At 37.7% G+C, this 25,883-nt stretch overlaps 4 protein-coding genes across 5 annotated transcripts; 3 read left to right on the forward strand and 1 right to left on the reverse strand.

The window, feature by feature from the left end:
- Positions 1–4,099: 4,099 nt before the first annotated feature.
- Positions 4,100–7,543, forward strand: LOC119988673 (probable receptor-like protein kinase At1g30570). Its single transcript, XM_038833800.1, has one exon. It carries the CDS (start codon positions 4,737–4,739, stop codon positions 7,260–7,262), a length of 2,526 nt encoding a protein of 841 aa, XP_038689728.1. The 5' UTR covers positions 4,100–4,736; the 3' UTR covers positions 7,263–7,543.
- Positions 7,544–8,412: 869 nt separating this feature from the next.
- Positions 8,413–15,026, forward strand: LOC119988675 (obg-like ATPase 1). The gene is made up of 12 exons (XM_038833804.1): positions 8,413–8,629; positions 9,093–9,260; positions 9,975–10,098; positions 11,019–11,110; positions 11,308–11,406; positions 11,881–11,994; positions 12,442–12,506; positions 12,632–12,748; positions 13,162–13,237; positions 13,498–13,590; positions 14,241–14,291; positions 14,689–15,026. Exons 1-12 carry the CDS (start codon positions 8,543–8,545, stop codon positions 14,785–14,787), a joined length of 1,185 nt encoding a protein of 394 aa, XP_038689732.1. The 5' UTR covers positions 8,413–8,542; the 3' UTR covers positions 14,788–15,026.
- A 307-nt stretch (positions 15,027–15,333) lies between these two features.
- LOC119988674 (geranylgeranyl transferase type-2 subunit alpha 1) lies at positions 15,334–19,583 on the reverse strand. 2 transcript variants are annotated; one of them, XM_038833801.1, is made up of 8 exons: positions 19,397–19,583; positions 19,110–19,299; positions 18,772–18,932; positions 18,580–18,684; positions 17,161–17,958; positions 16,910–17,090; positions 16,331–16,517; positions 15,334–15,860 (listed from the first exon to the last, which is right to left on the reverse strand). In XM_038833801.1, the coding sequence occupies exons 1-8, from the start codon at positions 19,510–19,512 to the stop codon at positions 15,472–15,474; spliced, it is 2,127 nt and encodes a 708-aa protein (XP_038689729.1). In that variant the 5' UTR covers positions 19,513–19,583; the 3' UTR covers positions 15,334–15,471. The 2 variants fall into 2 exon arrangements, with proteins under 2 accessions (XP_038689729.1, XP_038689730.1); XM_038833802.1 differs by having other exon boundaries at positions 19,137–19,299; positions 19,397–19,581.
- A 998-nt stretch (positions 19,584–20,581) lies between these two features.
- LOC119988093 (LRR receptor-like serine/threonine-protein kinase GHR1) lies at positions 20,582–25,808 on the forward strand. The gene is made up of 3 exons (XM_038833007.1): positions 20,582–22,600; positions 22,745–24,289; positions 25,028–25,808. Exons 1-3 carry the CDS (start codon positions 21,544–21,546, stop codon positions 25,609–25,611), a joined length of 3,186 nt encoding a protein of 1,061 aa, XP_038688935.1. The 5' UTR covers positions 20,582–21,543; the 3' UTR covers positions 25,612–25,808.
- Positions 25,809–25,883: the final 75 nt, after the last annotated feature.

Genomic DNA, 25,883 nt, shown 5'->3' on the forward strand with positions numbered 1-25,883 from the left:
TGGGAAATTCAATAGTGTTCTTGAAAAATGAGAGTAAGGCCATTTTTGGATCTATAAATACCTTTTTCATCATATTTTATACATGCTATCCATTGCACCCTTTTTGAAGCCAAACACTGACCTTTTATTCATAGCCAACTTCCATGCTTCTTATTGTGGAGGAAGAATTATTTATGTTAAATGAAAAATTGGGATGATATATGCTGAATTTCTTTTGGTCATTGAGGGAGTGTGGATGGATGTTGTAGTTTCTTTTGGAAGAAGTGTGGGGGGGTATTGACAGATAGAAAAGAAGAAACAGGAGCATGCAATTTGATTGTTAGTCTTTAAAAAAAAAAAAAAAAAAAAAAAAAAAACCAATTGCAATTGCATGTGACTATATTTGTGAATTGATTGTGAAGGAAAGGGAATGATGGAAGAATGGAAAGATAGTGAAGTATGGAGAAAAATTTGAATGACATTTCTTTGTGTAATGATCCTCCACTAATTCAAAATTCTATACCCTTTGCCCTTCTCATCTAGCCTTTACCCTACATTACAAGCTTAAAAAGTCCCACTTGATTTTGAGAATGCTTTGGATTTGAACACAAGTTGGTGAATAAGGATGTTGGTCAATTGCTTGGTTAAGTGACATCCATTCATGAGATCATTTCATTTGTTTCTTAAGCTTTCATTACATTATTGCATGTGGGAATTCTGAGTTCTTGTTTATAATATTCCGCCCACATGTACTTGAGAGAAACACTTAGCCACTTCAGTGCGGTTTTGCTTGCGAGTGAATATCTGTGAGGCTTGAAGTTGAAGCTAAAAACTTTTTAATGTGCTGTGTTTTCTGCTAGAGTTTGATTTATGATCCTAAGGCTGCTTGACATTTTATAAAAGATTACTGAGCTACAGTTTTGTTGATGCTTCTCCTTTGTCTTTGAATTACTTTCATTCCTGAGAGTGTGGGAAAGTTTTAAAATTCCTTTCATTCTTGATTCTGGAGTTACTCGAGGACGAGCAAAGATTAAGTGTGGGGGTATTTGATATGCCAATTATATTCATATAATTGTGCATCCTTTTACATGAAATCTTGCATTGTTTAAGAGTTAATTCGAATTATATGCTGCTTAAAGAATGTTATTTGCACATTTCAGGTTCCGGAGCATAAATGGAAGAAAAGCAGCTTAATGGATAGGAATGAGCAAGAAATTGGACCCGGAGGAAAAAACCGATCGATCGGCCCAAATATCCGATCGATCGGACGCTGATTTAGCTGAATTGGACAGTGGAGAATTCCGATCGATCGGACCAAAAACCGATCGATCGGCCAGAGTAATCTCGCGACTTTTGAGGCCTTCAATTGTCCGAAATTAACCTAAAGTCAAGGGAGACCAGCTCAAAACGACATAGAAGTGTGAGATAAACGACTCTGGGTCATGGGGAGTATAAAAGGGATAAGTTGTTAGGTTTTGCGGGGGGTTGGAACTTTGGAGAAATTCTCTCAAGCTTGGACGGCAGCCCCTGGGGAGCTCAAGCTGGAATTTCAGGGGTTTCATCTAATTTCTTCTCATTTCTTGTATTAAATGACTGCTAGTATGGATTTCAAGTTGTATTTCGTGATTATGAGGAACTAATCCTCTAACTAGGGGTCCTAATGGAACCCCTCTTTGAATGTTGAATGAACTTGATTGTTAGTCTTTAATCTCTCTTATTGTTGTTGATTTTCTATGGATACATTTATTGCTTTCAAATGCTTGATCACCATTTGAATGATTTTTAGCTTGGGTTGAGACCGGAAGGATAGGCCTAAGGTTGCAAGAATCCATAGAAAATATAAGTTGAATGAACCATAGAAATATAGGTTTATGACTTATGCAATTGTTAAGTAATTTCCATTGATCTTAATGGGTTTACAATGTACTAATCCGAGTGTTAGGAATAACCCGGATTTATATTGAAAACACATTCGATGTATCTAGGAATAGAACATTGAATAGAGTGGGAAATTGATTGTCAACAACTAATTTGAGAATTGAGAGTTAATGAATAAATGGAGTTCAATTGGATGAGAGGTGGTGAAATTAGGAACCCTAGTGTTTAACTTTCTTGGAAATTAAATTGTCGTTTGTTGTTAGTTAATTGTTCAATTTGTTATTCACTTAGTGAATTTGCAGTTGCTTTTTAGCTTTGAATGACCACAATCACAATTCGCATTGCCAATTAGTGTAATAATTGTTTGAATTGACTGTGAATTTGAATTTGCCAAAATATCCTCGTGGGAACGATACTCTACTCATTCTTTATTACTTGTGCGACTTGTCCGCTTGCGAATAATTTCACAACAATGGCCTCTAGGTTTTGTTGAGAAGATAGCCTACACCGTAGGCCTGTTGGGCTCGACTGTATGTCTTATGGGCCTTGTTGAGAAGATAACCTACACAGTGGGCTCAACTGTATGGCCTATACGCCTTGTTGAGAGGATAGCCTATGCCACAAGGCCTGTTGGGCTCGACTGTATGGCTTATGGGTCTTACTGAGAAGATAGCCTTGCTAACGTTGAGCATGTGCGGGTTCTAGCCCATACTTTGTCAGTGCTTTTTGAAGCTAATGGATTTCACAGCACATTGTGTTGCTTCGTCATTGTATGATGCTCCCTAGAGAAGTTTGCAGCTCGGACACCCTGACATAAGCTCAGTGTGCTGTTTACAACTTCACAGTACTCCCCGTCTAATTTGGCTACATGGCTTTCTTGTTTGATGTGAGTGATCTTAACTGGATACATTCAACATTGTAATAGTCATGATTTTGTTAAGCTTTGGAGGAAGAATCATCGGCATTCGGCACTCTTGTAGCTTGCCATTACCTGAAGATGCCAAGGAATGAAGGCGTCATCCTTGCCTTTATACTCAACTTGAGAGGTCATGCTGATATGCTAATGAAATAATACCACAGCAGGTGATTGTCTCTGTTTCTTTTTCTCTGTCTATGGTGAAAGCAAGGCACAGATGGTATGCTAATGCTCTTCTGATTTGGCACTTGTTGCGGCCATACTGGTATCCAAGAGTTTACCGGTTGTTGATAGTCATTATAGTGTTAAACACTGATTGCAGGCCCTGTGGTAGCTTATATAGTGAGAAAAGATGAACTTAGAATGCTGTCTTGTGTTTATGGCTTTCGTCAAATGTCTGGAGTACTTGTGCTACAGGCTAGTCTCAGCCTTAAGTGGTTTACAAAATGCACCTATAGTTCCTCACTTGATACACCTAGTGGCGCTCCCCAAGCGTTGCAAATCCAACTTGGTGTACCACGAGCTAGAAGAAGTGATGAGGAAGACTATGGTGGTAATGATGTAGTGGAAATTAATGACGATGTGGATGCCTTCACAAAAGAGACCAAAATCTTGATCCACCAGGTTAAAGTAGTGTCATCCTTCAACACTTTCTTTGAGGAAGTTTGAGGAAGTGTGTAATAGTGTTGAGGACTCCGGGTGTCAAATCATTTTTCTTCCTTATCCACAAGTCACTAACGCATTGATGGACAAATGGAGAGTGACAAGGAGGGGGATAAGGACTACTAACCAGAAGATTCTTAGCCATGCCCCTCAAATATGAATGGTAACCAAGGATAGGCTTGTTGATTTTAGGAAAAATATATTTTAACAAAAATTGAATGAGATTTTTCCCTTAATTCTCTTCAAATTCTTCCCCTTAATTCTTTCCAATCAAGAGAATTTATTTTTCTTCTCTTTCCTTCCTCCAAAATCCTCAATCCAAAACACATTCAAAGAGTCAATATGTCGAGTTCACGTATCACATTCGTTAAAGCTCAGTCTTCACATCGATAATAACAAGGATCCCCAACAGGATAGCATTGCCATGGTTTGGTACGGAAGAGAAATAAGACAAGTCACAGCTTTTATTTAATAGATAAACATGACTAGTTTAGTGATTTCTCAATAATGTAACTGCACTTGCCCATAATCTTCCAGACCACTGCATGTGACCCATATCACAAATAATGGAGACCCATCTTTGTATACGCCAAGAAAGGAACATATTATTATTAAATAAACAAAAGCAACGCCTCCTCCTCCCCCACTCCCACAAGTTACAAAACAACTTTAATAATAAAGTGACAGATTCTAATTATGTCAGATTTCTTTGCTTTTTTGTAAGGTTGCTGCAACAAACAAAGAGCGGTATGGATTGAGCTTTTCCCATCTGTTTCCAGCAAACAAACCATGTTCAGGTAACCCACATCACCACATTATCTTTTTCAACTGTTTTCTCTGTGTCTTAGTCTCCCTAAGAGCCAAAAGTTTCTTCCTTTGTGTCCATCTTGTGACCTGGCCACGCTTTTTTTTTTCTTTCTCCCCTTGTACCCCATTTTTCTTCTAGTGTTTATTGCTTTAGATCTGCCGCTTAAACTTGGGTGTGTTCATAGGAGAAGAAAATTTTGCTGGTGGGTTGTCATTCTCTTCTATGCGCATAGCTTTCATTGTAGTATTTGAGAAAATTCAAATGCCCTCCAGGGTTTCATCATGGTAACTTGATGTTTCTGTCAGAACATATGGTTTAGAGTTTAGACTCTTGTTTGCAATTGATGATTGAATTTCTTGGAGATTAGGTGATCTGAAAGTTAGGTTTTTGATGTATTTTGGGAACATTTTGTTTGATTCAACACTGGTGGTTGGTGCTTACTATTCAAGAAGTGGGACATTTTCTTATTTTAGTTCTTGAGGGAGGGTTGTAATGGAGAAGGTTCAAGGCACAGTGGTCTTGGGTCTTATCTTTCTGCTGACAATCTTTGTATCAGTTAGAACTGAAGAAGCTCAGTCAAGGACATTTCTCATAAACTGTGGCTCAAATTCCAGCGTTAATGCGGATGGAAGGAGATGGGTTGGTGATTTGGCCCCTGGTAACAATCTTACACTCAGTTCTCCTGGCATCTTTGTCACCACTGACACATTAAGTGGTCAATCGGTCTTTGGGTCAATTTACAAAAGTGCAAGGATATTCACCAGCAATTTGAATTACACCTTTGATGGGATCCAGGGAAACCATTTTGTTAGGCTCCATTTTTGTCCATTCCAATTTGAAAATTACAATGTAAATCAATCCTCTTTTGATGTTGTGGCTAATGGTCTCAAACTTATTTCTCAATTTGATGTTCCTGGTGAGATTTCACACAAGAATTCTCATTTGCAGACTTCCAGTAGCAATTCAAGTTCCATCTCTTTAGTGAAAGAGTACTTTGTAGCTATCAATCTTGGTGTGTTACTGATTGAGTTCATCCCAAATAAAGGATCATTTGGGTTCATAAATGCCATAGAAATCATCCCTGTGCTAGATAAGTTGTTTGCTGATTCAGTTGATAAGGTGGGTGGAAAGGATGCAAGTCTAAATCTGAATGGACGGGGAATCGAAACTATGTATAGATTGAATGTTGGAGGTCCTGAGATTAAACCCAGTCAGGACTCGGATCTTAGGAGAATGTGGGAAGCAGATTCCAGCTATATGATCACTGCAGATGCTGGAATTCAAGTCAGCAACACTTCCAATATTACATATGCTTCGATGAATGATTCTTCGGTAGCTCCTCTTTTTGTATATGAAACTGCAAGAACCATGTCCAACACTGAAGTTCTGGAGAAAAGGTTCAACATGTCATGGAAATTTGAAGTGGATCCTGGATTTGATTATTTGATTCGTTTGCATTTCTGTGAGCTTCTCTATGACAAGGCCAACCAACGAATTTTCAGGATTTATGTAAACAACAGGACTGCAGCTGATAATTTTGATGTTTTTGTACGTGCGGAAGGGAAGAATAAAGCATATCATCAGGATTATTTTGATGCACTGTCTTCAAAGACTGACACACTATGGGTTCAACTTGGGCCTGACACAGCTGTTGGTGCTTCCGGAACTGATGCTCTCTTGAATGGACTTGAAATTTTCAAATTGAGCAGAAATGGAAATCTTGCCCAGGCAGAGAGATTCAGTTCAACTGCTCACTCAACAACCAAAATGAAAAGTTGGATTCTTTGGGTAACAATTGGAGCAGTTATAGCTTCTGTTGCAATTTTTGTAGTTATATTGGCTCTAGTCTTTCGTTACTGCAAAAACCGAAGAAAAGAACCTACTAACACAAAAAACAACTCTACTTGGAGACCTTTATTTCTTATTGGTGATAGCACTGCTAATTCCAAGGGACAAAATGCATATGGATCTGTGGCATCAACTCGAGTTGGAAGGAAGTTCACATTGTCAGAGATTCGTACAGCAACAAACAATTTTGATGACAGTTTAGTAATCGGAGTTGGAGGCTTTGGTAAAGTATACAAAGGGGAGATTGAGGATGGCACCCTTGTGGCAATTAAGAGGGCTCACCCACAATCCCAGCAAGGCCTAGCTGAATTTGAAACTGAGATTGAGATGCTGTCAAAACTCCGGCATAGGCACCTTGTCTCCTTGATAGGCTTCTGTGAAGAACAAAATGAGATGATCTTGGTCTATGAGTATATGGCCAATGGGACTCTTAGAAATCATCTTTTTGGGAGTGATCTCCCCCCTATGACTTGGAAGCAGCGATTGGAAGTGTGTATTGGTGCTGCAAGAGGACTTCATTATCTCCATACAGGAGCAGAGCGAGGAATCATACATAGAGATGTTAAGACAACTAACATCTTGTTAGATGAGAAATATGTGGCAAAAATGTCTGATTTTGGGCTATCCAAAGATGGCCCTGCTTTCGACCACACCCACGTTAGTACAGCAGTAAAAGGAAGTTTTGGATATCTTGATCCTGAATATTACCGGCGGCAGCAGTTGACTGAGAAATCTGATGTGTACTCTTTTGGTGTGGTGTTGTTTGAAGTTGTCTGTGCTCGAGCAGTTATAAATCCAAGCTTGCCAAAAGATCAGATCAATCTTGCAGAATGGGCTACCAAATGGCAAAGGCAGAGATCACTTGAGCAAATCATCGATCCACGTCTTAAAGAAAATTACTGTCCAGAGTCATTAAAGAAGTTTGGGGAGATGGCAGAAAAATGTCTTGCCGATGAGGGGAAGAATCGACCCATGATGGGGGAAGTTTTATGGCATTTAGAGTATGTGTTGCAGCTTCATGAAGCTTGGATGCATGTCAATGCTAGAGAAAATTCTTTCTCAAGTAGTCAAGCCCTGCAGGACATAGAGGAGAGAAAAATGGAAGAAGGCCGTGAAATTCCCCGTTCAAATGAAAAAACTGTTTTAGGCTCTAAAATGATGGAGGAATGAGAATCTGCAACAATGGGGAGACACAAATCAGGTCCTACAACTGAGTCTGGCGGTGGATTTGCTTAGACCATATTGGATCCAAACTTTTTTTTTTCTTTCTATTACAGTGCTTAAAATTATAAATTCTTTCATATTTGTTTTATTAAATTAATGTGAAATCCAGGTTATTGATAATGTAAACTGAAAGGAAAGTGGAGAAAATTATGCCAAAAGATCATTGTATTTGTGGGATACCTTGGATATCTTCCATTGGTTTGTGATGAGTTTCTGGATTTTGTGTAGTTATTCTTTGATGCTTAGGTGCAATTCCATGTTAGAGATTACTTCTTGTTGCTTCATTCAGTTAGTTTTATGTGGGTGTGGTTATTAGCCATAAATGTAAATGGTTTGTGTGAAATTCTTCAGTGCCAAGCATTTTGAAGCCTCTCAAAACTCAGTCTGAATGACGTACTTAAGGCAGGATAGGAAGCTTTATCCAAGATAAAGCTCTAACATCCCATAATTGAGAAATAGAATCAGGAAAGAAATCCAAGTAAAGGCATCCATATTTTCTTATTTTGGCCTTATACATCCTCTTAACCCCTGATGTAATTGGTATCACCATCTCAAGCCATCCCATTTGATGCCTTGTTATATTTTCCCATTTACAATATATATGTCGTGTACTTGGTATCACTATCTCAGGCCATCCCATTTGATGCCTTGTTATATTTTCCCGTTTACAATATATATGTCGTTTATCAAAAGAAAAAAGAAAATTTCAAACCCAAAAAAGTTTAGGGTACAATTGTGCCCTTCGCCATCTAAACCATGTGCTCATGTCTAATTAAAGAAAAGGTTTAAAATCGAGTCTTAGAAAAATATTGGAGACTCCAATCCCCATTTTACTCCCAATTCAATGGACTAGCGAGTATCGAATGTTAAGTGGTTTTACATGATCAAAAACTATCACACATATCACAAACCATAAATTGAGGGTATGTAGTAATTCAGTGTCTTAAAATATAATTACTATAAATTAATTATTCATGAAATCACCATTTATTTTTAAGGCGAGATTTTTTTAAAAGGGTAATGAAATTTGATATGTAAATTGTGGAAATGTTTTGTACTACACAAAGAACTATACCTATGTGGGACTAATTCATTTACCAACGGTTGGGAATAAAAGAGGGGCAGGACGCAACCTTTGGCGTCTCTTCTCGATCCCCAGCTCAGCTCCCGAACCCACTTCAAGTTCCGTGCAAAAACCCTAACTTTATCTCTCTCAGGCAAGAACAATGCCTCCCAAGGCAGCGAAAGGCAAAGAAGCTCCAGCGGAGAGACCTATCCTTGGTCGATTCTCATCCCATCTCAAGATTGGAATTGTAATCTTTCTTCCTTTAATAGTTACTCTTTGCTTTTGATTTCCTTTATGTGTTCATCGTTGTGATCCGTTGAAATTGAACGAGAGTTGGGTGTCGTTTCAAGACACTTTTTTGTTCATGAAGATGTTAACTTCTTTGTAGAAGTGTGTAAGTTTTAGTTTTGTTGTTAGTTCGTTGTTGGTTTGATTAGTAAGTAGCTTAATTAATTCAATCTCCATGTGCTACTTTTAGAAAATTTTCTAGTATTCTTTTGGTTTCGGGAAAAAATATCACTTCTTCACTGATAGTATTATTTGTATGTACCAACAATTTAGTTGGTCATTTCTTTTGGGTCTCGTATTTCGAGTAGGAGAGGTAAACAAGATCATGCACTTCCTCTATAGCTTGTCTGGGTTCCTTGATCCTCTTGAGTCGGTGGATTTCTTTTTCCCTCTGTTAGCTGATGCGCATATTATCTTTTCAGGTGGGATTGCCGAATGTTGGCAAGTCAACTCTTTTCAACACACTCACAAAGTTGTCAATACCTGCAGAAAATTTCCCTTTCTGTACCATCGAGCCTAATGAGGCCCGTGTTCATGTCCCTGATGAGAGATTTGAGTGGCTTTGTCAGTTGTTCAAGCCAAAAAGCGAGGTTTGTGACTTAAGTTTGCTGTTCGTTCAATGGGTTTTGAGAATATATGTCTAATATTTGAACCTTTAACTTCTGAGTTGCTGTGAAGCAATTTTAGCACCATGCCAAAGTTTTCTTTTGCAATATAAATTGTTAGAAAGATAGAAAAACTCCTGTCCCTTTAGCCCAATGGCATTTACTTTGCCACCAATGAACTTTCAATATTTCTGGAACAATTTCTCCCACCTGTTGCTGTTCCTATCCCCATAGCAGTTTAGCTCATGGATACCAAATGTGACTTTAAGGTCTAAGAGAATAAGACAGGTTGTTGAAATACATTGATGATGATCGATTGCATATGAATTAGACCATATGATGTAAAGAACCGAAGCAAAAGATTTGGGTGTATGATAACACTTTTGATTGCACCAATATATACACACACAGAGTATTAAATTCAAATAAAAAATAGACTTTGTATAAAAGGGGAGTAATTTACAATTTATTGGCATAACTTGTAAATTCTTATTTTGTGATCAAATAAATCAAAAAAAATGAAAAGAACGAATTAATTTAAATGAAAATAGACTGAAGACTAGCAAGTCTCATGATTATTTTGTGTGCATGGTAGCTCTTATGTAATTCAACACTCTTTTTTGACATTAATCTTACTGTTTGCAGCCTTTGTTTGTCCAAGTAATTCTTCTGTAACTTCTAGTGTATTTTGATATTTAGGTTTCGGCTTTCTTAGAAATCCATGATATAGCTGGACTTGTTAGAGGTGCGCATCAAGGACAAGGGCTGGGCAACAGTTTCTTATCACACATTCGTGCTGTTGATGGAATTTTTCATGTTCTTCGTAAGATACCAAATCATCTATTTCAATCTTTCACTTTTGCTGCTGTCTTTAGATATATGGTTTCCATGATCCTAAATTTTATGGCTGTTTGTTGACCATTCTTTTACCTTGTCAACTTCTAACTAAATGTATGATTCTTTCTGTGCATGATGAAGTTTTTTTTTTTTTTTTGAATTGAGTGATTGATTGAATTTATGGTCTTACGTTCTTTTTCCTGTTAATCTTTCATGTGTGTCTAAGAGCTGACTTAGCAACCATACATCAGTCGCATTTGGTATGGCCTTTGATCCAGGAATAGAGTGGCCCATTCCTGGTAAAGCTAGTCCAATGTTTCGTTGGCCTTTGAACTCGCAAGTGGAACATTTCATTCTTAGTCACAAGGAATGGGGGATCCCATGTGCCACAAACCACCTTTCCTTAAGGAATGACTGGGTTTCTTGGAAAATTTTCCCGTAATGCATATAATGTATTGCATATTAATAGAACAATTAATGTACTTTTTTCGAGCAGCGCTATATTTTTATTTCATTTGATATAAGTATAATTATCAAAATATATCAATATATGTACATTGTATGTTATATTATAAATGTTACTACATATAACAATTAATTACATAATATATTAATTTAATGTTTGCTCAAAGGAAGGGTATAATTGGTCATTCAAATCTTATTTCCATCTTTATGTAGGCACCCATGAGTCTCACTAGTTGTTCCAAACTTTACCGTTTTATTCCCATGTCCTTGGGTACCAAACATAGCCTTACTTAAAAGTTTAAGGGTTCATTACTTGATTGGATTCTAAGCTTCATGGTTTGCCATGCAATTCGATAATTTTTCATGCATATGTTTGTTATGCACTTCTTATTTGTTTCACTGCCTCCTTCTCATTGTCTTCTTATTGACCATTTACTCTAGGAGCATTTGAAGATCCTGATATCGTCCATGTTGATGACACTGTGGATCCTGTGAGGGATTTGGAGGTTATTAGTGCAGAGTTACGACTAAAGGTTGCTTTTATGGAATTCTCATGATCATTATCTTTCTTGAAACTTGTTTATATTTATCTGTCTTCTACCTAGGATGCTTTGAAAAATGCTTTGTTATGTAGTGCATCAGTAACACACTGAAGGATTATCGCTTGATTGGTAATTTGGCACCGATTGGATTTGTTGTTGCTGTAATCTTTTATCTGATTTGATTGTAGGATGTGGAATTTATAGAGAGGAGGATAGAGGATGTTGAAAAGAGCATGAAGAGGAGCAATGACAAGCAGTTAAAGATAGAGCATGAGCTTTGTCAAAGGGTGTGTGCAGACATTTTAGTTCTTCTTTGTGCATACTATTATCGGGTTGTGCTGGTGTGATGTCTTTGTCTGCTGTTTATTTTATTTGGAGTAGCCAAGTTATAGCAATAGTCATTGAGGCTTCTATAATGACAGGCTGTTCTATAGGTCACAGTTAGCCTTATCTCTGGTGGCCTTGTCATAAACAAGTTTTGTTACATTGTTATCGAGGGACAACAAATTTGGATTCTAAGAATGGTAACAATGATCAAGAAAAACTTCATACTTTATGTATCATTGCTCTTGTTCCACCAGATTGAATGCTAATATATCTTGAAGCTTTAACTCATGCATAAGGCGGTGATAAAGACACCTATTAATATTGTTATCCTCAGATATTGTAGTATTGTACAATGAGCAGGCAATATAAAAGTATGATGTGTTGAACTGGATTTGTTTCTAACATAGAGTGATGGTGTCTCTCCGTATCTGCAGGTCAAGGCATCGCTTGAGGAAGGTAAAGATATTCGTCTAGGGGACTGGAAAGCTGCTGATATTGAGATACTTAATACTTTTCAATTGCTTACTGCCAAACCTGTTGTTTACTTGGTAATTATTATTACTTCTCTATCTTCTAGTTCTATATTAGTAGAAACTAGAAATTAGAATCCCGCGGGTGTTTGGATCATTTAGTCGTGCTGTTGCTTGTTGTATCTAGTGTTTTGATATTCTTTTCAAGCGGTCTGTATATTCTCTCTCTCTCTCTCTCTCTCTCTCGGGTGACCTTAGGTTGTATTGCTAATATAGTGTGTGAACAATTAAGTGTTACAATGAGAAGAAGTTTGCATGTTTGTTCAACCAATTAATTTACTAATTCTTTTGTGCCTTGCCGAAAATTTATTAGAGGATAGAAATTTTGATGAAATCTTATTAGTGGGGTCGCAGCTTTGTCTTTTTGTTTCTGTTTATGCTATTTTGCTATTCTTCTTGTTGTTCTTTGCTTGGTTTTAAAATGTTGCTAAGGATTTTGATCATCATTATTCTCATTATCAACAGGTTAATATGAATGAGAGAGATTACCAAAGAAAGAAGAACAAGTTCTTGCCAAAGATTCATGCTTGGTACGCCGAGTGTCTTTCTTTTTATGTACCATCTGTGTACTGAGAGTTTTGGAAAAGAAGAAATCTGATTGTTTTTATATTATTTTGTCCAGATATCTTAATAAAAACATCTGTTTAATTTGTAGGGTACAGGAACACGGTGGTGAACTAATTATTCCTGTCAGCTGCTCATTAGAGAGGAATCTTGCTGATATGCCACCAGATGAAGCGGCAAAGTATTGTGAGGAGAACAAGGTACAAAGGTGAGTTTTGACTTAGTTCTTTTCTATCAATGAAAAAGCATTTGATTGTCTACTAATGTTATTTTGTGGAGTAATACTCAAAATAAAGTTTGTTGCTTGTTAAATGCTAGAGAAGAAAGAGTAATTAAGATTTTCAATAATCTTTTGAAATAGTAGCTAGTGGAGCTAGAGTGAATATTTTAGTTGACATCTTTCGAAATAGAATTATTTGTTCTCACTTCCCGAATCTTCCACTTTTTTAATTCTACTAAATAGATTTTCAATTTAGTGCTTTCTTGTAGTTGAAACTTTTTCTGTTATTTTTTTTTGTTGGTTTTGGGAGCTTTGGAGGATGAATTTCTGGAGGTGTGCAATATGGGAAAATATGGTACCATAAGTATGTAACTGAGTTCTTCATGCTCAATTTTTTACAGTGGCCTTCCAAAGATCATAAAGACTGGGTTCTCTGCAATTAATCTCATTTACTTTTTTACCGCTGGCCCTGATGAGGTAAATATTTGTGCTTTATTTTTCCTTATGGATGCATTTTTTTGTATGTGATGTGACTCATTGGTAGCACTTTCTAGTTTCTACCCTCTCCTGCTTCATTCATGCAGTCAAATTTGAATGACTGAGGCAACTGTCTCTTTCTCCCTCTCCGCCCCTACCCTTCTATTGGTGGTTGTGGATATAAGTGTTTGTGCATGCATTTTATTCTGTCGATACTCGATATATATAAGCCTTGAACACTTGAATGTTTGCGTTTGCAGGTGAAGTGCTGGCAAATAAGACGCCAGACAAAGGCTCCTCAAGCTGCGGGGGCTATCCATACTGATTTTGAGAAAGGATTTATTTGTGCTGAGGTAGCTCCTATTTCATGATTTTTGACAATTGGCAATTATTATTTATCAATTTTTTTTGATTAAATTTTAGCTTTTTATTTATATTTTTTATTTTACCCCTTTTCAATAGAAATTTGAGTACTTATCTAGTTATCTCGCAAAGCTTCACGTATTTATTTCTTTCAATTAGTCACTTAGCTAGGCAGTGACCAATGAGAATGTGCTATATTCTGTGGGGTTTGATTTATTCAGTTATTTTGTATCTGCATCGAAAGGGTTCAAGTTTGTTACTCCTGTGACCTTCGACTCGTAAAGTGATTCAGAAGAAAGAAACCAGTGCACTCACTGATAACTGATTAGAGATTTTCTGTATTGGTCTCCTATCATTATTGACAAACAAATCATTACATACCTGCACAATTCTATCGTGCATCACATATTTTCAAAATATAGTTTTTAGCAAATAATTGTTGCTGCATGTCATCTACATTTTAACATTTTTTTTCTGCTGCTAAAACTTAAAAGCAGGTTGATTTTCTTAGTTTTCTTAGTGCTGGTTTTATTCATTGCATGGCTATTTCCCTGCTCTTCTTACATTTTTTTACTTGTACTAACTTGAATATTCATATGTTCTGAAAGTGACTTAGCTTTGATTTCTTGTTCACATCTAGGTCATGAAATTTGAGGACCTGAAAGAACTTGGTAGTGAGGCAGCTGTCAAGGTATTGCTTAAATAGCAAATTTACGTAGAATTTTTCGTCCTCTCTGCCATAGCATGATAAATTATTTGCAGCTCTGCATTAAAGAAGTAATTACTTCAACTACAGTAAAATAATATTTAGAAAACGATTTTAGAATGAAGAAAAAGAGGGAAGATAGAGAAGAACTGCAATGTTTACATGGGAGTAATGTTATTACACGTGTGCCATCTTGACTTTTTAATAACAAAATATGACCGGAGCAATTTTGCAAAGTCTCCCCAAGCTAAAAATGTATGCGGAAAATGTTTCTTTGAATATGATCTATTCAAAACAGTCATTTGCTTGTCCTCTCTATTGATTAGTCTTATTTGTGGAAAATGTATGTTAAATTCAATGTCTTGTAATTTTATTGGTACAGGCTGCTGGAAAGTACAAACAAGAGGGAAAAACTTATGTTGTCCAAGATGGTGACATAATATTCTTCAAATTTAACGTTTCCGGTGGTGGTAAGAAGTGAGATTCAGTGACAATGTGTTCTCTTTTTAAACAGAGGATATTTGTCTCCGCGTCTCTGTAGTTTGTAGAAGCTCAGGCTTGATACAGTTAGAAAAAGTATTGCTAAAACTTCAGAGAGCCGTCAGGATTATATGGGTTCTCTGTCATATGCAGTTTTGATGATTGAGATTCTATATTGTTTCTTTTGGTATCAATTATGAATATGAATCGATGATCGATGATCCCGCTTAATAAGCCCTATTAACTTGTTAAAAGGTTGAGCTACTATGACAGGATTAATGAATCCTGTACCATGGCTTGAATGGCTAATACACGGATTGAAAGTGCATTAGTCAAGATGTGCTGTATGTTAGGGTTTCAAGCATCGTTGTTTATTAAATGACTCTACGCTAAGTACTGTCATGTACATTGCAGCACATAGAAAGAATTGAATGGTGTTGCTCCAGAGCCCTTTATTCACAAGAGATACCCTAAAGACTTCAATTATAAGATCATTATTAGCAGATGATCATCAATACATCTGGACAATATTATGAGCACCTTTTTATAACTGGAAACAATATTCATGTTAACTCATGCATATTAAATTTTAGTATCTGAAAATCCATGGACTGTTACAGTTCCTGAGATTATCCTGTTACAGAAGAAAATGGTATACCAACCATAATGACAGAAGTAAAGTGAATCAAAGTACATGTTCACCATCCAGCCACTCAAGTGTAGGCAGAAGCTTAACAAGAAATGACTTGAAGTTTTCGTTGGTGATTGCATTCCCTGCTATGTCTAACTGTGTCAAACTCAATCCTTCGAAAATAAGAGAGAATTTCCAGTAATCTGAGGCATTGATGCTACTTGTCATAGTTTCGTCATGATTCCGTTCACTTTCAACCAGATGAAGAAATGGAGAAGAGCACAAGTACTTTTTTGTGTCAATGGAGTGTGCACCTATCTCATTGTATGAAATATCTAAAACTTTTAATGACTTGAGGGACCTAAGAGGCTCCAAGGCAGAGACACTTCCGAGTTTGTTGTTCTTCAGACACAAGCAGGAGAGAAGCTGCATAGCCTCCAATCCTGTCAAAATTGAGACCCATGGTAAGATATAGTTCTCTTGCTCAGCTAGTAAATGAGAAAACATTGAGAAAGATACAGTTCATTCCAAAAGCATATCAAGCCGTAGTCAAAGCTCTATCTTTTCTACTTTTTTAACAAGCAAAAATGCCAGATCAGCAGTAGAGCGTATAGTACACCAAATTTGTGTAGCAACAATCTATATATAGTTAAACTCAATGTTTCATTCTTTATTTTGAATGGAACGGGAATTTTAATGAGAAGAGCACCAAAGAGAGGCAGTCAGATTCAAACAAGATCAAACTGGTACAGCAGCTATCTTAACCCGAAGGCTTCATATAAGATTAAAAAAACACAAACACAAACAATGTTAATTCTTAGGAAAGATATAACAAATTCATAGACCGAAAATAGGATAGAAAATACTATCAACCTAATTTTTCATGAGATCAACAACCTCAGACATAGTTTACCTTCTATTGATCTAATATCATTGTGGCTAAGGTCCAGCATTTGAACCCATAATAAGTTCTCAATAGATCCCAGTCGTGATATGGATAAATTATTCAGCCGTAGGCAGACAGGGACGCCAATACCCAATGAAGTCAAGTCTTTATAGTGAAAACAGCGTTCCAGCAAAGATTCCCTACATGAAGTCACCTGCAAAGTTATCAGAATGTGAGAAAGTCCTCAGCTTAAGTAAAGGATCAAGTTAACTACCATAAATGATAAGAGTGAAATTCTACTGATGTGATTGTGATCAAAGGTATCAAAATATCCACTTAAAAGAATATGGATCAAAACATTCCATTTATGTCAAGTATAATTATCTACAAAAATTATGGCCTGCAAGTAAATAGTTAATCCAACAAGAATATCATAGGATATCGACAAAATTCCAATCAATGGACAAATCACAAAAATGCAAATGTCAGCGGTAAGAACTTGAGTCCAAAAAAATTGCACACGCATATTGGCCATCACAACAATGAAGATGAAAGGAGTCAAGGACTAGACTTTCTAGAGAGAAATCTGAAACAAGAGGAACTCACTTTCTGCAATAAAGCCAAGCTGTGTTTATCCTTGTAGTATTCAGCATGCATTGGGTCCAACCTGATAAGTTCAGTATACAGTTTAAGAACTTCCTCAGAATAGACCAACTTGTTTGTAGATGGAAACGTTAAAGCATCATGAGCCGTCAACAGTCTTGCAAGAGTGAGCTTTCCAATTTTACTACAAAAAATAATGAAAGCATCAGATCAAATCTCTAATTCAAAATCAGTATCAAATCAATTAAACTTACCAGTCCATCTCTGACAACTCTCTAAAGTGATCAATCTCTTCAGCTATAATATCCACGTGCCATTTAGAATCTACTGGCTCGTGGTCATCGTTTTCATTCAATTGACGGAAAGGGAGGATGGGACTTGCTTCCCCAATTTTAGTTTCATAGAAGTTTTTGTCTTCCCATGAAATAGATGTTCCATCCTGCCTAGCAGCAGGATCTGTTTCAACTTCTTGCGCATTTACTTTGAATGCAAATTGAAAAGGCTGGCCCTGGAGGGAACCACTTGAGGAAAAGATTCCCTGAGAATGCCAAACACTAACTTCCACTGAATTGGCTTTCAAAGCCTCAAGCTTTATATCATGGAAACTCAGATATGCCACCCAAATTTGAGAGAGATGAGAGTCATTTGTTGACAGTGGTTTCCAATTTAGATCATTGATTATGCTAAGCTCTGACTTAACTGTTATTGTTGATTTGTTTACACCTTCAACAGGCTGATTGAAATAGAGAACCAGTGGTAATTTTCCTGATTCAAAATGCAAGGTGGAAAAGGTAGAAGAAGAAGGAGAGCCATAAAGGAACCTATCACTCGATACAGTGAGTTCAGAACCATGAGCAGGCCAAGTAGAAATGAGACTTGGAGATTCAGCATTAAATGTTTGATAAAGAAGCCAAAGATGATAAAACCAACCACTTTGATCATCTGGGTCAGTAAAAAGAGCTTGATGTACAAATTCATACTCCTTCTTCAGAATATCTTCTTTGGACAAAAATCCCTCAACCTTTTTCTTGAGCAAGTTAGACAGAAGTACACTGCAGTGCAGTAAAGTAAACATAATAACAATACTTCAGTCAGAAAGAAACACCAGACAGGAGTATTTAACAAAAAAAATTCACAGACTTATTCAAGCTCTCTGTGCTAGTACTATGAATTCCAATCTCAAGTACCGAGGCCTTCTATATGTGATTTCTTCAGATTCTATTCAGTTCATGAGAAGAATAAATTCGTAATTCACAGAACAAAACGAAAACAACCTACAGGTCGTGGGTTCAAATTTTGGCAAAAAAAGAAGCACTCAGGGCATTAATGCACAAAGCTACATACATCTTGCCCTTCCCAGACACATCAACTACGGGAACCTTGCACAAGGAAGTTAATGTTTACAAAATGAATATTAAACATGTAACTCTTGCAACTCCACTGATAAAAAAAACTGTCATCAGGTAGAAAATCATGTGAACGAACTGGGAAACCATAATTTCCAGCAGTTAAAAAGTATTTTTTAGGATTTGATTGCTGCATTAATCTCCATCAGACCAATTTCTTATAGAGCCTTACGTACTGACAAGACAAAGAACCAGCTCTCTCTTCTAACTTTCTTTGCTAAAGAAACATCAGATTTCACCACATAAGAAGTCAATAACAGTTAATACCTACGGTTATGCCATGCTGAATAATTGCTAAAATTTGTTTCTATCATGTTCTCCGTGTAATCTAGTTCATCCTTATCCGATCTGTTGTTCAATGCTGTCACAAACCTGCAACAATATACAAGAGACAAATTGAGGAATGAAAATGACGGTAATCTGAATATCAAATATTAGATGTCAAGGCAGGATCTTAACCTCCTGTAATTCCAAGCATGGAAGTTCCGTGAATCAGCCTTCTGGAAATGGTCCAGAAGCTTTAACTCATCATCTATAGAGGAATGTCCCTCAGCTATAACCCACTTCCGGTGATGCCATGCTCCATAAGCCTTATAATTTTGTCTCAATGCACTCACCACCTACATACCAATTCATTAAAACATATTACAAACAAACAAAATGATACTTCGCCCATACCCCTAATTGCCTAAAAAGCAAATGCAAGTGACTAATAGGCTAAGTAGGCAGATTTTCGATTCTATTTCCACATGTATCAATCAAGCTAAGAACTTTTACATACGTTAAAGAAACTTAACGAAAAAGAAGAAGTATAAGAAAGGAACCACTCTAAGCTCCTCATCAAGGATCGCTTTGACAGAGCCCGCATCAGATTCAGACTGACTGAGAAAATGTTCGACAGCGAGCTTCCTATAGTTCCAAGCAGTAGAGCATTCCGGATTGATCTCCAGAAGCTTCGCGCTTACCTCTAAACCCTCCTTAGTATAGCTAAACAACACACGATAATACCATCAAAAAAAGTGAGAATCCCCTTTTGGGATCGCTAGAATCTATTAGAAAGCGAAAGAGAATGAAGCAAAATTACTTCTTTTCGTGGTGATTGGCGAGGAACTGTGACTGAAGAGCCCGTAGCTTCTGTGCTTTCGCAGCTGAAGCCGCCACATCTTCCGGTTTCAGGGGTTTTCGAGGCCGTCCGTGCATTTTCGTGTAATGCTACAATTCCGACTGAATATGATCCCCTGTTTCAATTCAATGGCCCGATTTTGACAAAATACTCTATCTAATAAATTTCCAGAGTAAATAACAGGGGATTTCAGGGAAATAATTAAAAAAGAACAAATTTATATTCATATATTTAATCACATAAGATCTGGTAATTTACTAATTTAGATTAAAAAATGAGCTTGGGGCCTCGGGCTAAACTTGTTACTAAGGCCTATATCAAGGCCTGATAGTCGTGTTAAGGCCTACCTCGGCCCATTAAGTGTGGGCCTATCAGGCTGCTCAGAACATTATTAGTAAAAAAAAAACAGCTAAATTTGCATTTTGCTGATCCTAATTCCTACGGACAATAATGCGTTGGCTGATTTTCATTATCTGATCATTTGCACAAAGAATTCACCATCATGACACTAATGGCTCAATCTTGAGACACTAATGCAATCCATATTTATTATCGAAAATGATTAAGATCTCAACAGTTGCAATCCTAGTTATCTTAGATGCATAAAATTCAATTGAATTCGTGAGTTTCACATAATATGAAATTCTATACGTACATCTCAACAATTGAGATAACTAGAATACTAGTTATTGCATCTCGATCATAAATATTGCAAATAAACTCTTTATCCATGGACTTGTTAGGGTTCATAAATTCCACGTGTCATCATAAAAATGATCAGATGACACACATGAAGGAGTATCCATGATGTTTATAATGGGGCTGCCCCTCATCATACATATCCACCTACTGCACCTCCCATCACAAGCACCCTAGTCAATGAATCAATGGGGCTTTTGTGGAGCCCGATCCTATGTGGCACCAACTCCATTGAAGTATTTAGCTGGATTTGATAAAACTTTGACGTCCATCATGTAAAACGTATCTTGGCGGGTAAATCCCTAATTTATAGGGCCAAATCTATATTATACCCCTAAAAAGTACAGACATTTTCCCGCTATCTGACACTAGACCCCTCAAAAGAATGACAAGCTTTGTGGGTTTTTTTTAATTTTATTTTGGGTCTTCAGTCTTCACATGCAGTCTCAAAGAGAGTCAGGAAAGAAGTAAAGGACAAAGGCAGTTGCTTTTGGGGTTTTGTAACTTTTGTTGTATTTTGGATTAAAGAAAGTTAGGGTTTTTGTTTGTAGAAAGAAGTCAAGCACTGTTGAAGCACTCAATGTACTGTTATTGGAGCTCTGGGGCCAAATATTTCTGGGTCCGCATGTATTTATTGCCAATAGTTGTTGATTTGTCGACCCATTTCTTCTTTCTTCTTGGGTTTGTTGTGGTTAAGTAGACACCGTGCTTGTACTCTAATGTGTGTAGCAATCCATGTTTAGCTTGCTGTAAAGCTCTTTTTTGTATGAAAGGAAGTGGCTTTTGATGCTATAAAGTTCAAGGTCTTTAGCAGCAGTAGTTACCGGCGTTCTTACATTGTGCTTAAAAGTAGAGATGTACAAGAAAATGCTGCATTATGTGTGGTTAGATCTCTGATGAGGCAACGTCTGTGTGTTTTGCCCAGTTTGTTTATTATAGAAGGTGGTTGTTTTCCTTGTTGAAGCAGTGCCCTTTTTTAGGTCGCTGATGCTCACTGCAATCCCAGTCAGACTCGTCAAGCACTGGGTTTTGGCCTAAGGTTCTCCTTCATCAGGTAAGGAGCGCCCCGTTTTGAGGTTCTTGGTTCAAAGTTCTTATCGCTCATTATTTAAAAGAAGGGATTCTTGGGGCTATCGTGCTTTACTTTAACTGGATTGCAGCTTAGCTGAAATTAGGTTTACTCATTTGAGAACTACTCTCGACGTTTATCTTTTATGTAGCATTGGTTGTTGTTTCTAAGGTATTAGGGAAGGGGGCATTGGGTTCTATGTTCTTATTGGGTTCTATGTTAATGTCGTAAACAGCCAGTGTTGCTTGTCTGTGTTTGTGCGATATGAGTTCACAAATCCCCTTTTGTTGTCGACATTGTACCTAAAGCTGAGTTGGGTGGAGCCATATTTGGTATCACTATGAAGCTCTTTAGGCTTTTGGTATTATCTCTACTTTTCCTTTTGGCTATGGGGCAGCTTCCTTCACAGGACATTATGGCATTGCTTGAATTTAAGAAGGGTATCAAGCATGACCCGACTGGTTTTGTCCTCGATTCATGGAATGAAGAGTCCATTGACTTTGATGGGTGCCCTTCTTCATGGAACGGGATTGTGTGTAATGGTGGAAATGTTGCTGGTGTTGTGCTTGATAACCAGGGTTTATCCGCTGATGTTGATTTGAGTGTCTTCTCAAACCTCACAATGCTTGTGAAGCTCTCAATGGCAAACAACTCTATCATGGGTAAGATTCCTGATAATATAGGTGACTTCAAAAGCCTTCAATTTCTCGATCTCTGCAATAACCTGTTCTCCGATTTGTTACCACTGGGTATTGGTAAATTAGAGAGACTACAGAACATGTCATTAGCGGGGAACAACTTCTCAGGCTCAGTTCCAGATTCAATTTCAGGGCTTCTTTCAGTTCAGTCTTTGGACTTGAGCCGAAACTCCTTGTCAGGATCCCTTCCAGTATCCTTGACAAAGCTCAACAACCTTGTCTATCTAAATTTATCGTCTAATGGGTTTACCAAGAGAATTCCAAAGGGTTTTGAGCTAATTTCAAAGCTTCAGGTGTTTGACTTGCATGCTAACGTGCTTAATGGTCATCTAGATGGGGAGTTTTTCCTCCTATCTAATGCTAGTCATGTTGATCTTAGCGGAAATATGCTAGAAAGCTCTACCTCTCTAAAACTGTTACCAGGTATTTCTGAGAGTATCAAGCATTTGGATCTTAGTCACAATCAGCTTACTGGTTCACTGATAAGTGCAGGCGAGCTGCAGTTGTTTGAAAATTTGAAGGTGTTGGATCTGAGCTACAATCAGCTGTCGGGAGAACTGCCTGGATTCAATTTTGTGTATGAGCTTCAGGTCCTTAAACTCAGCAACAATAAATTTTCGGGGTTTATTCCGAACAATCTACTAAAGGGGGATTCTCTGCTTTTGACAGAGCTGGATTTGAGTGCCAACAACCTCTCAGGTGCCTCTTATAAACTCTCATGGCTTTTTCAAAGCTACCAAGTTTTCTGGCTATAGTGAATTTTGTATGTTTGCATATCGGTCTAAGGATCTTGGTACTAATTTGTTGTTAACTATGATCTTTCTTTTCCTCTTAATCTTTCAGGGGCGATAAGTATGATTATGTCAACAACGCTTCACACGCTTAATCTCTCCTCAAATTCACTTACTGGTGAACTTCCTTTGCTGACCGGAAGCTGTGTTGTGCTCGACCTATCAGATAACCAATTCACTGGAAATCTAACCAGAACTATGAAATGGGAGAATGTTGAGCATCTTGATCTAAGTCAAAATCAACTGACTGGGTCTATTCCTGAGGTTTCTGCGCAATTTCTGCGTTTATATTACCTGAACCTCTCCCATAATTCTCTTAGTGGTTCTATCCCTGAAGTTGTCGATCAGTATCCGAAGCTTAGAGTCCTTGACCTAAGTTCCAATAAGTTAGATGGATCCATTTTAACTGGTTTGTTAGCATCACCTACTTTGCAAGAACTTCATCTTGAATACAATTTACTCTCTGGTGCTGTTGAATTTTCTGCTCCTTCTATCAAAACTAGTCTTCTGGTTCTTGATCTTTCTCATAACCGGCTTAATGGCTATTTTCCTGATCAGTTTGGGTCATTGACTGGCCTTCAAGTGCTCAATCTCGCTGGAAACAATTTTTCTGGTTCTATTCCAACTTCCATGTCCGACATGAACTTGCTAAGCGCATTAGATTTATCACAAAATCACTTCGCAGGTCCTTTGCCAAATAACTTTCCTAGTAGTCTTAGTGGCTTTAATGTTTCATACAATGATCTCTCTGGTGTTGTTCCTGAAAATTTGAGGAAGTTCCCTAGTTCTTCTTTCTATCCTGGAAATACTGGGCTACGTCTTCCTAGTGGTCCTCCTGGGTCAAGCAATTCTCCTGCTGAAAATTTGAAGAGGAAACCATTTAACACTGTGGTCGAAGTGATTGTGATAGTTTCTTGTGTGGTTGCTGCGATTATTCTTATTTTACTCGCTATTTTCGTACATTATATTCGTTTATCAAGGAGATCTCAACCAGAGCATGTCACAAGTAAAGGCACCCACAGGCGCTCTGCAGCAAACTCCTCTGGTTTGGGTGGAACACAGAGTGGTGCTGCTTTGGTTGTTTCAGCGGAGGATCTTGTGGCTTCTAGGAAAGGATCATCATCTGTGATTATTAGTCCTGATGAAAAACTGGCAGCTGTAACTGGCTTCTCCCCATCAAAAAACAGCAATTTGTCTTGGTCGCCAGGGTCTGGGGACTCGCTCACAACTGAAACCTTTGCAAGACTGGATGTGAGATCACCTGACCCATTGGTTGGAGAGCTGCATTTTCTGGATGATACAATAACATTGACACCAGAAGAGCTTTCAAGGGCCCCAGCTGAAGTGTTAGGGAGGAGCAGTCAAGGAACTTCATACAAGGCAACACTGGATAATGGGCTATTTTTGACTGTAAAATGGCTGAGAGAAGGGGTGGCGAGGCAGAAAAAGGAGTTTGCTAAGGAGGCTAAAAAATTTGCCAACATTAGGCATCCTAATGTGGTTGGTTTGAGAGGATACTACTGGGGGCCTTCACATCATGAAAAGCTGATCCTTTCAGATTATATTTCACCAGGAAGTCTTGCAAGCTTTCTTTATGGTAATGCTTCACAATTTACCTTCCAATTTGTTAATGGTGGGTTCACTGGTTACTCCATAGGCAAGTAAGGGAATCCTTATAAAAAGAAAAGAAAGAAAACAGTAAAACCACAAAAATGCACTAAATATAACTTTGCATGCGGCCATAGTCATTCCTGCCAACAATATTCAAAAACTTGCTGTTGCCTGTCGGTGAATTCATATCCTGACAAATTCATCATGGCTAATCATATGTTATGTTTAATCATAAGCATGTTTGCTGTCTTTCTTGTATAATTAACTGACCAATCTGAAGGTAATTGATGGAATCTAGACTAGAATCAAGTAAATTCATGTGAACTGCTTAATTCAGAACAAAGTGCTCCAACTTATTCATTTACTCCGTATTTAATTTGATAGTCGTCTAACTCCGTGGTTGATTCGATGTTTTATTGAGGAACCTGTGGCTTCTGATTTGATTGTGTTTTCATTCTCCTCTCTGAGTTGGTGGTTTTTGGTTCTTGACTGGAAATTCGGTTACCTCATTTTATCCTGATGTCATAGTTATGTTTATTGGATGCAAAAACTAGATTACGAATATTATTAGCAGCATGCACTGTTTTTCTCAATCAGATAGTTGAAGTTTGATATGCAATTGTTCAATCGTTGTTTCATATACCTAAATACTGAGAAAATTATTAAATTACGTAGAGAATAGCTTTCTAGATATTGATTACATTTCCGTTGAACGCATTTCCAGATCGACCAGGAAGAAAAGGTCCTCCATTAACCTGGACCCTCAGGCTTAAGATAGCAGTTGATGTTGCACGTGGACTTAACTATCTCCATTTTGACCGTGCTGTTCCCCTTGGTAATCTTAAGGCGACAAACATTCTACTGGAAGGACCTGACTTGAATGCACGTGTTGCTGATTATTGCCTCCACCGCTTATTGACCCAGGTTGGCACCATCGAACAGATTCTTGATGCTGGGGTATTGGGATATCGAGCGCCAGAGTTGGCTGCTGCGAAGAAACCATTGCCATCTTTCAAGTCAGATGTCTATGCCTTTGGAGTAATATTGTTGGAACTTCTAACTGGCAGGTGTGCTGGTGATGTCATTTCTGGTGCAGAGGGAAGGGTTGATCTTACAGATTGGGTGCGATTGAGAGTAGCGGAAGGTCGTGGTTCAGAATGCTTTGATGCTGCATTGATGGCAGATATGCAGAATCCAGCAGTTGAGAAGGGAATGAAGGAGGTCCTTGGAATAGCATTACGATGCATTAGATCGGTCTCTGAGAGGCCAGGTATCAAGACTATCTATGAAGATCTTTCGTCTATATAGCTCGCGCATCTCATTTCTTTCAACATAGTTTTTCAGGGTATCAATGTCTCATTGGCCTCCTCTTTTGAGTGTGATGATGTTAAGCCTTTTGTTGTGATCAGCTAACTACATTATCCATTGTTGTAAAAATGGGGCTTAGTTGCTAATGGACACAAAAATTTCCATATCAATGGCTATTTGTTGAGTTGTGGGCGTCCCTTTGCATGCATGAGCTTGCACTTAAACAATTGTGCATCCTATTCGGGTGTTTATTCTGGTAAGCTTTGTTTGAC

The sequence above is a fragment of the Tripterygium wilfordii genome, chromosome 21 (genome assembly GCF_013401445.1).
Source record: "Tripterygium wilfordii isolate XIE 37 chromosome 21, ASM1340144v1, whole genome shotgun sequence".
In the NCBI taxonomy this organism is placed as follows: domain Eukaryota; kingdom Viridiplantae; phylum Streptophyta; class Magnoliopsida; order Celastrales; family Celastraceae; genus Tripterygium; species Tripterygium wilfordii.

Excerpts from the sequence above, each read along its gene's own strand:
- LOC119988673 (XM_038833800.1), top strand. The coding sequence starts at position 4,737 with ATGGAGAAGGTTCAAGGCACAGTGGTCTTGGGTCTTATCTTTCTGCTG.
- LOC119988675 (XM_038833804.1), top strand. The coding sequence starts at position 8,543 with ATGCCTCCCAAGGCAGCGAAAGGCAAAGAAGCTCCAGCGGAGAGACCT. Across the intron at positions 12,749-13,161 it reads GAGGAGAACAAGGTACAAAG|TGGCCTTCCAAAGATCATAA; the intron begins GTGAGTTTTGAC and ends AATTTTTTACAG. Across the intron at positions 13,238-13,497 it reads TTACCGCTGGCCCTGATGAG|GTGAAGTGCTGGCAAATAAG; the intron begins GTAAATATTTGT and ends TTGCGTTTGCAG.
- LOC119988674 (XM_038833801.1), bottom strand. The coding sequence starts at position 19,512 with ATGCACGGACGGCCTCGAAAACCCCTGAAACCGGAAGATGTGGCGGCT. Across the intron at positions 19,300-19,396 it reads GCCAATCACCACGAAAAGAA|CTATACTAAGGAGGGTTTAG; the intron begins GTAATTTTGCTT and ends TGTGTTGTTTAG. Across the intron at positions 17,959-18,579 it reads TCAGCATGGCATAACCGTAG|TGTACTTCTGTCTAACTTGC; the intron begins GTATTAACTGTT and ends ACTGCACTGCAG.
- LOC119988093 (XM_038833007.1), top strand. The coding sequence starts at position 21,544 with ATGAAGCTCTTTAGGCTTTTGGTATTATCTCTACTTTTCCTTTTGGCT. Across the intron at positions 22,601-22,744 it reads GAGTGCCAACAACCTCTCAG|GGGCGATAAGTATGATTATG; the intron begins GTGCCTCTTATA and ends TTAATCTTTCAG. Across the intron at positions 24,290-25,027 it reads TCTTGCAAGCTTTCTTTATG|ATCGACCAGGAAGAAAAGGT; the intron begins GTAATGCTTCAC and ends ACGCATTTCCAG.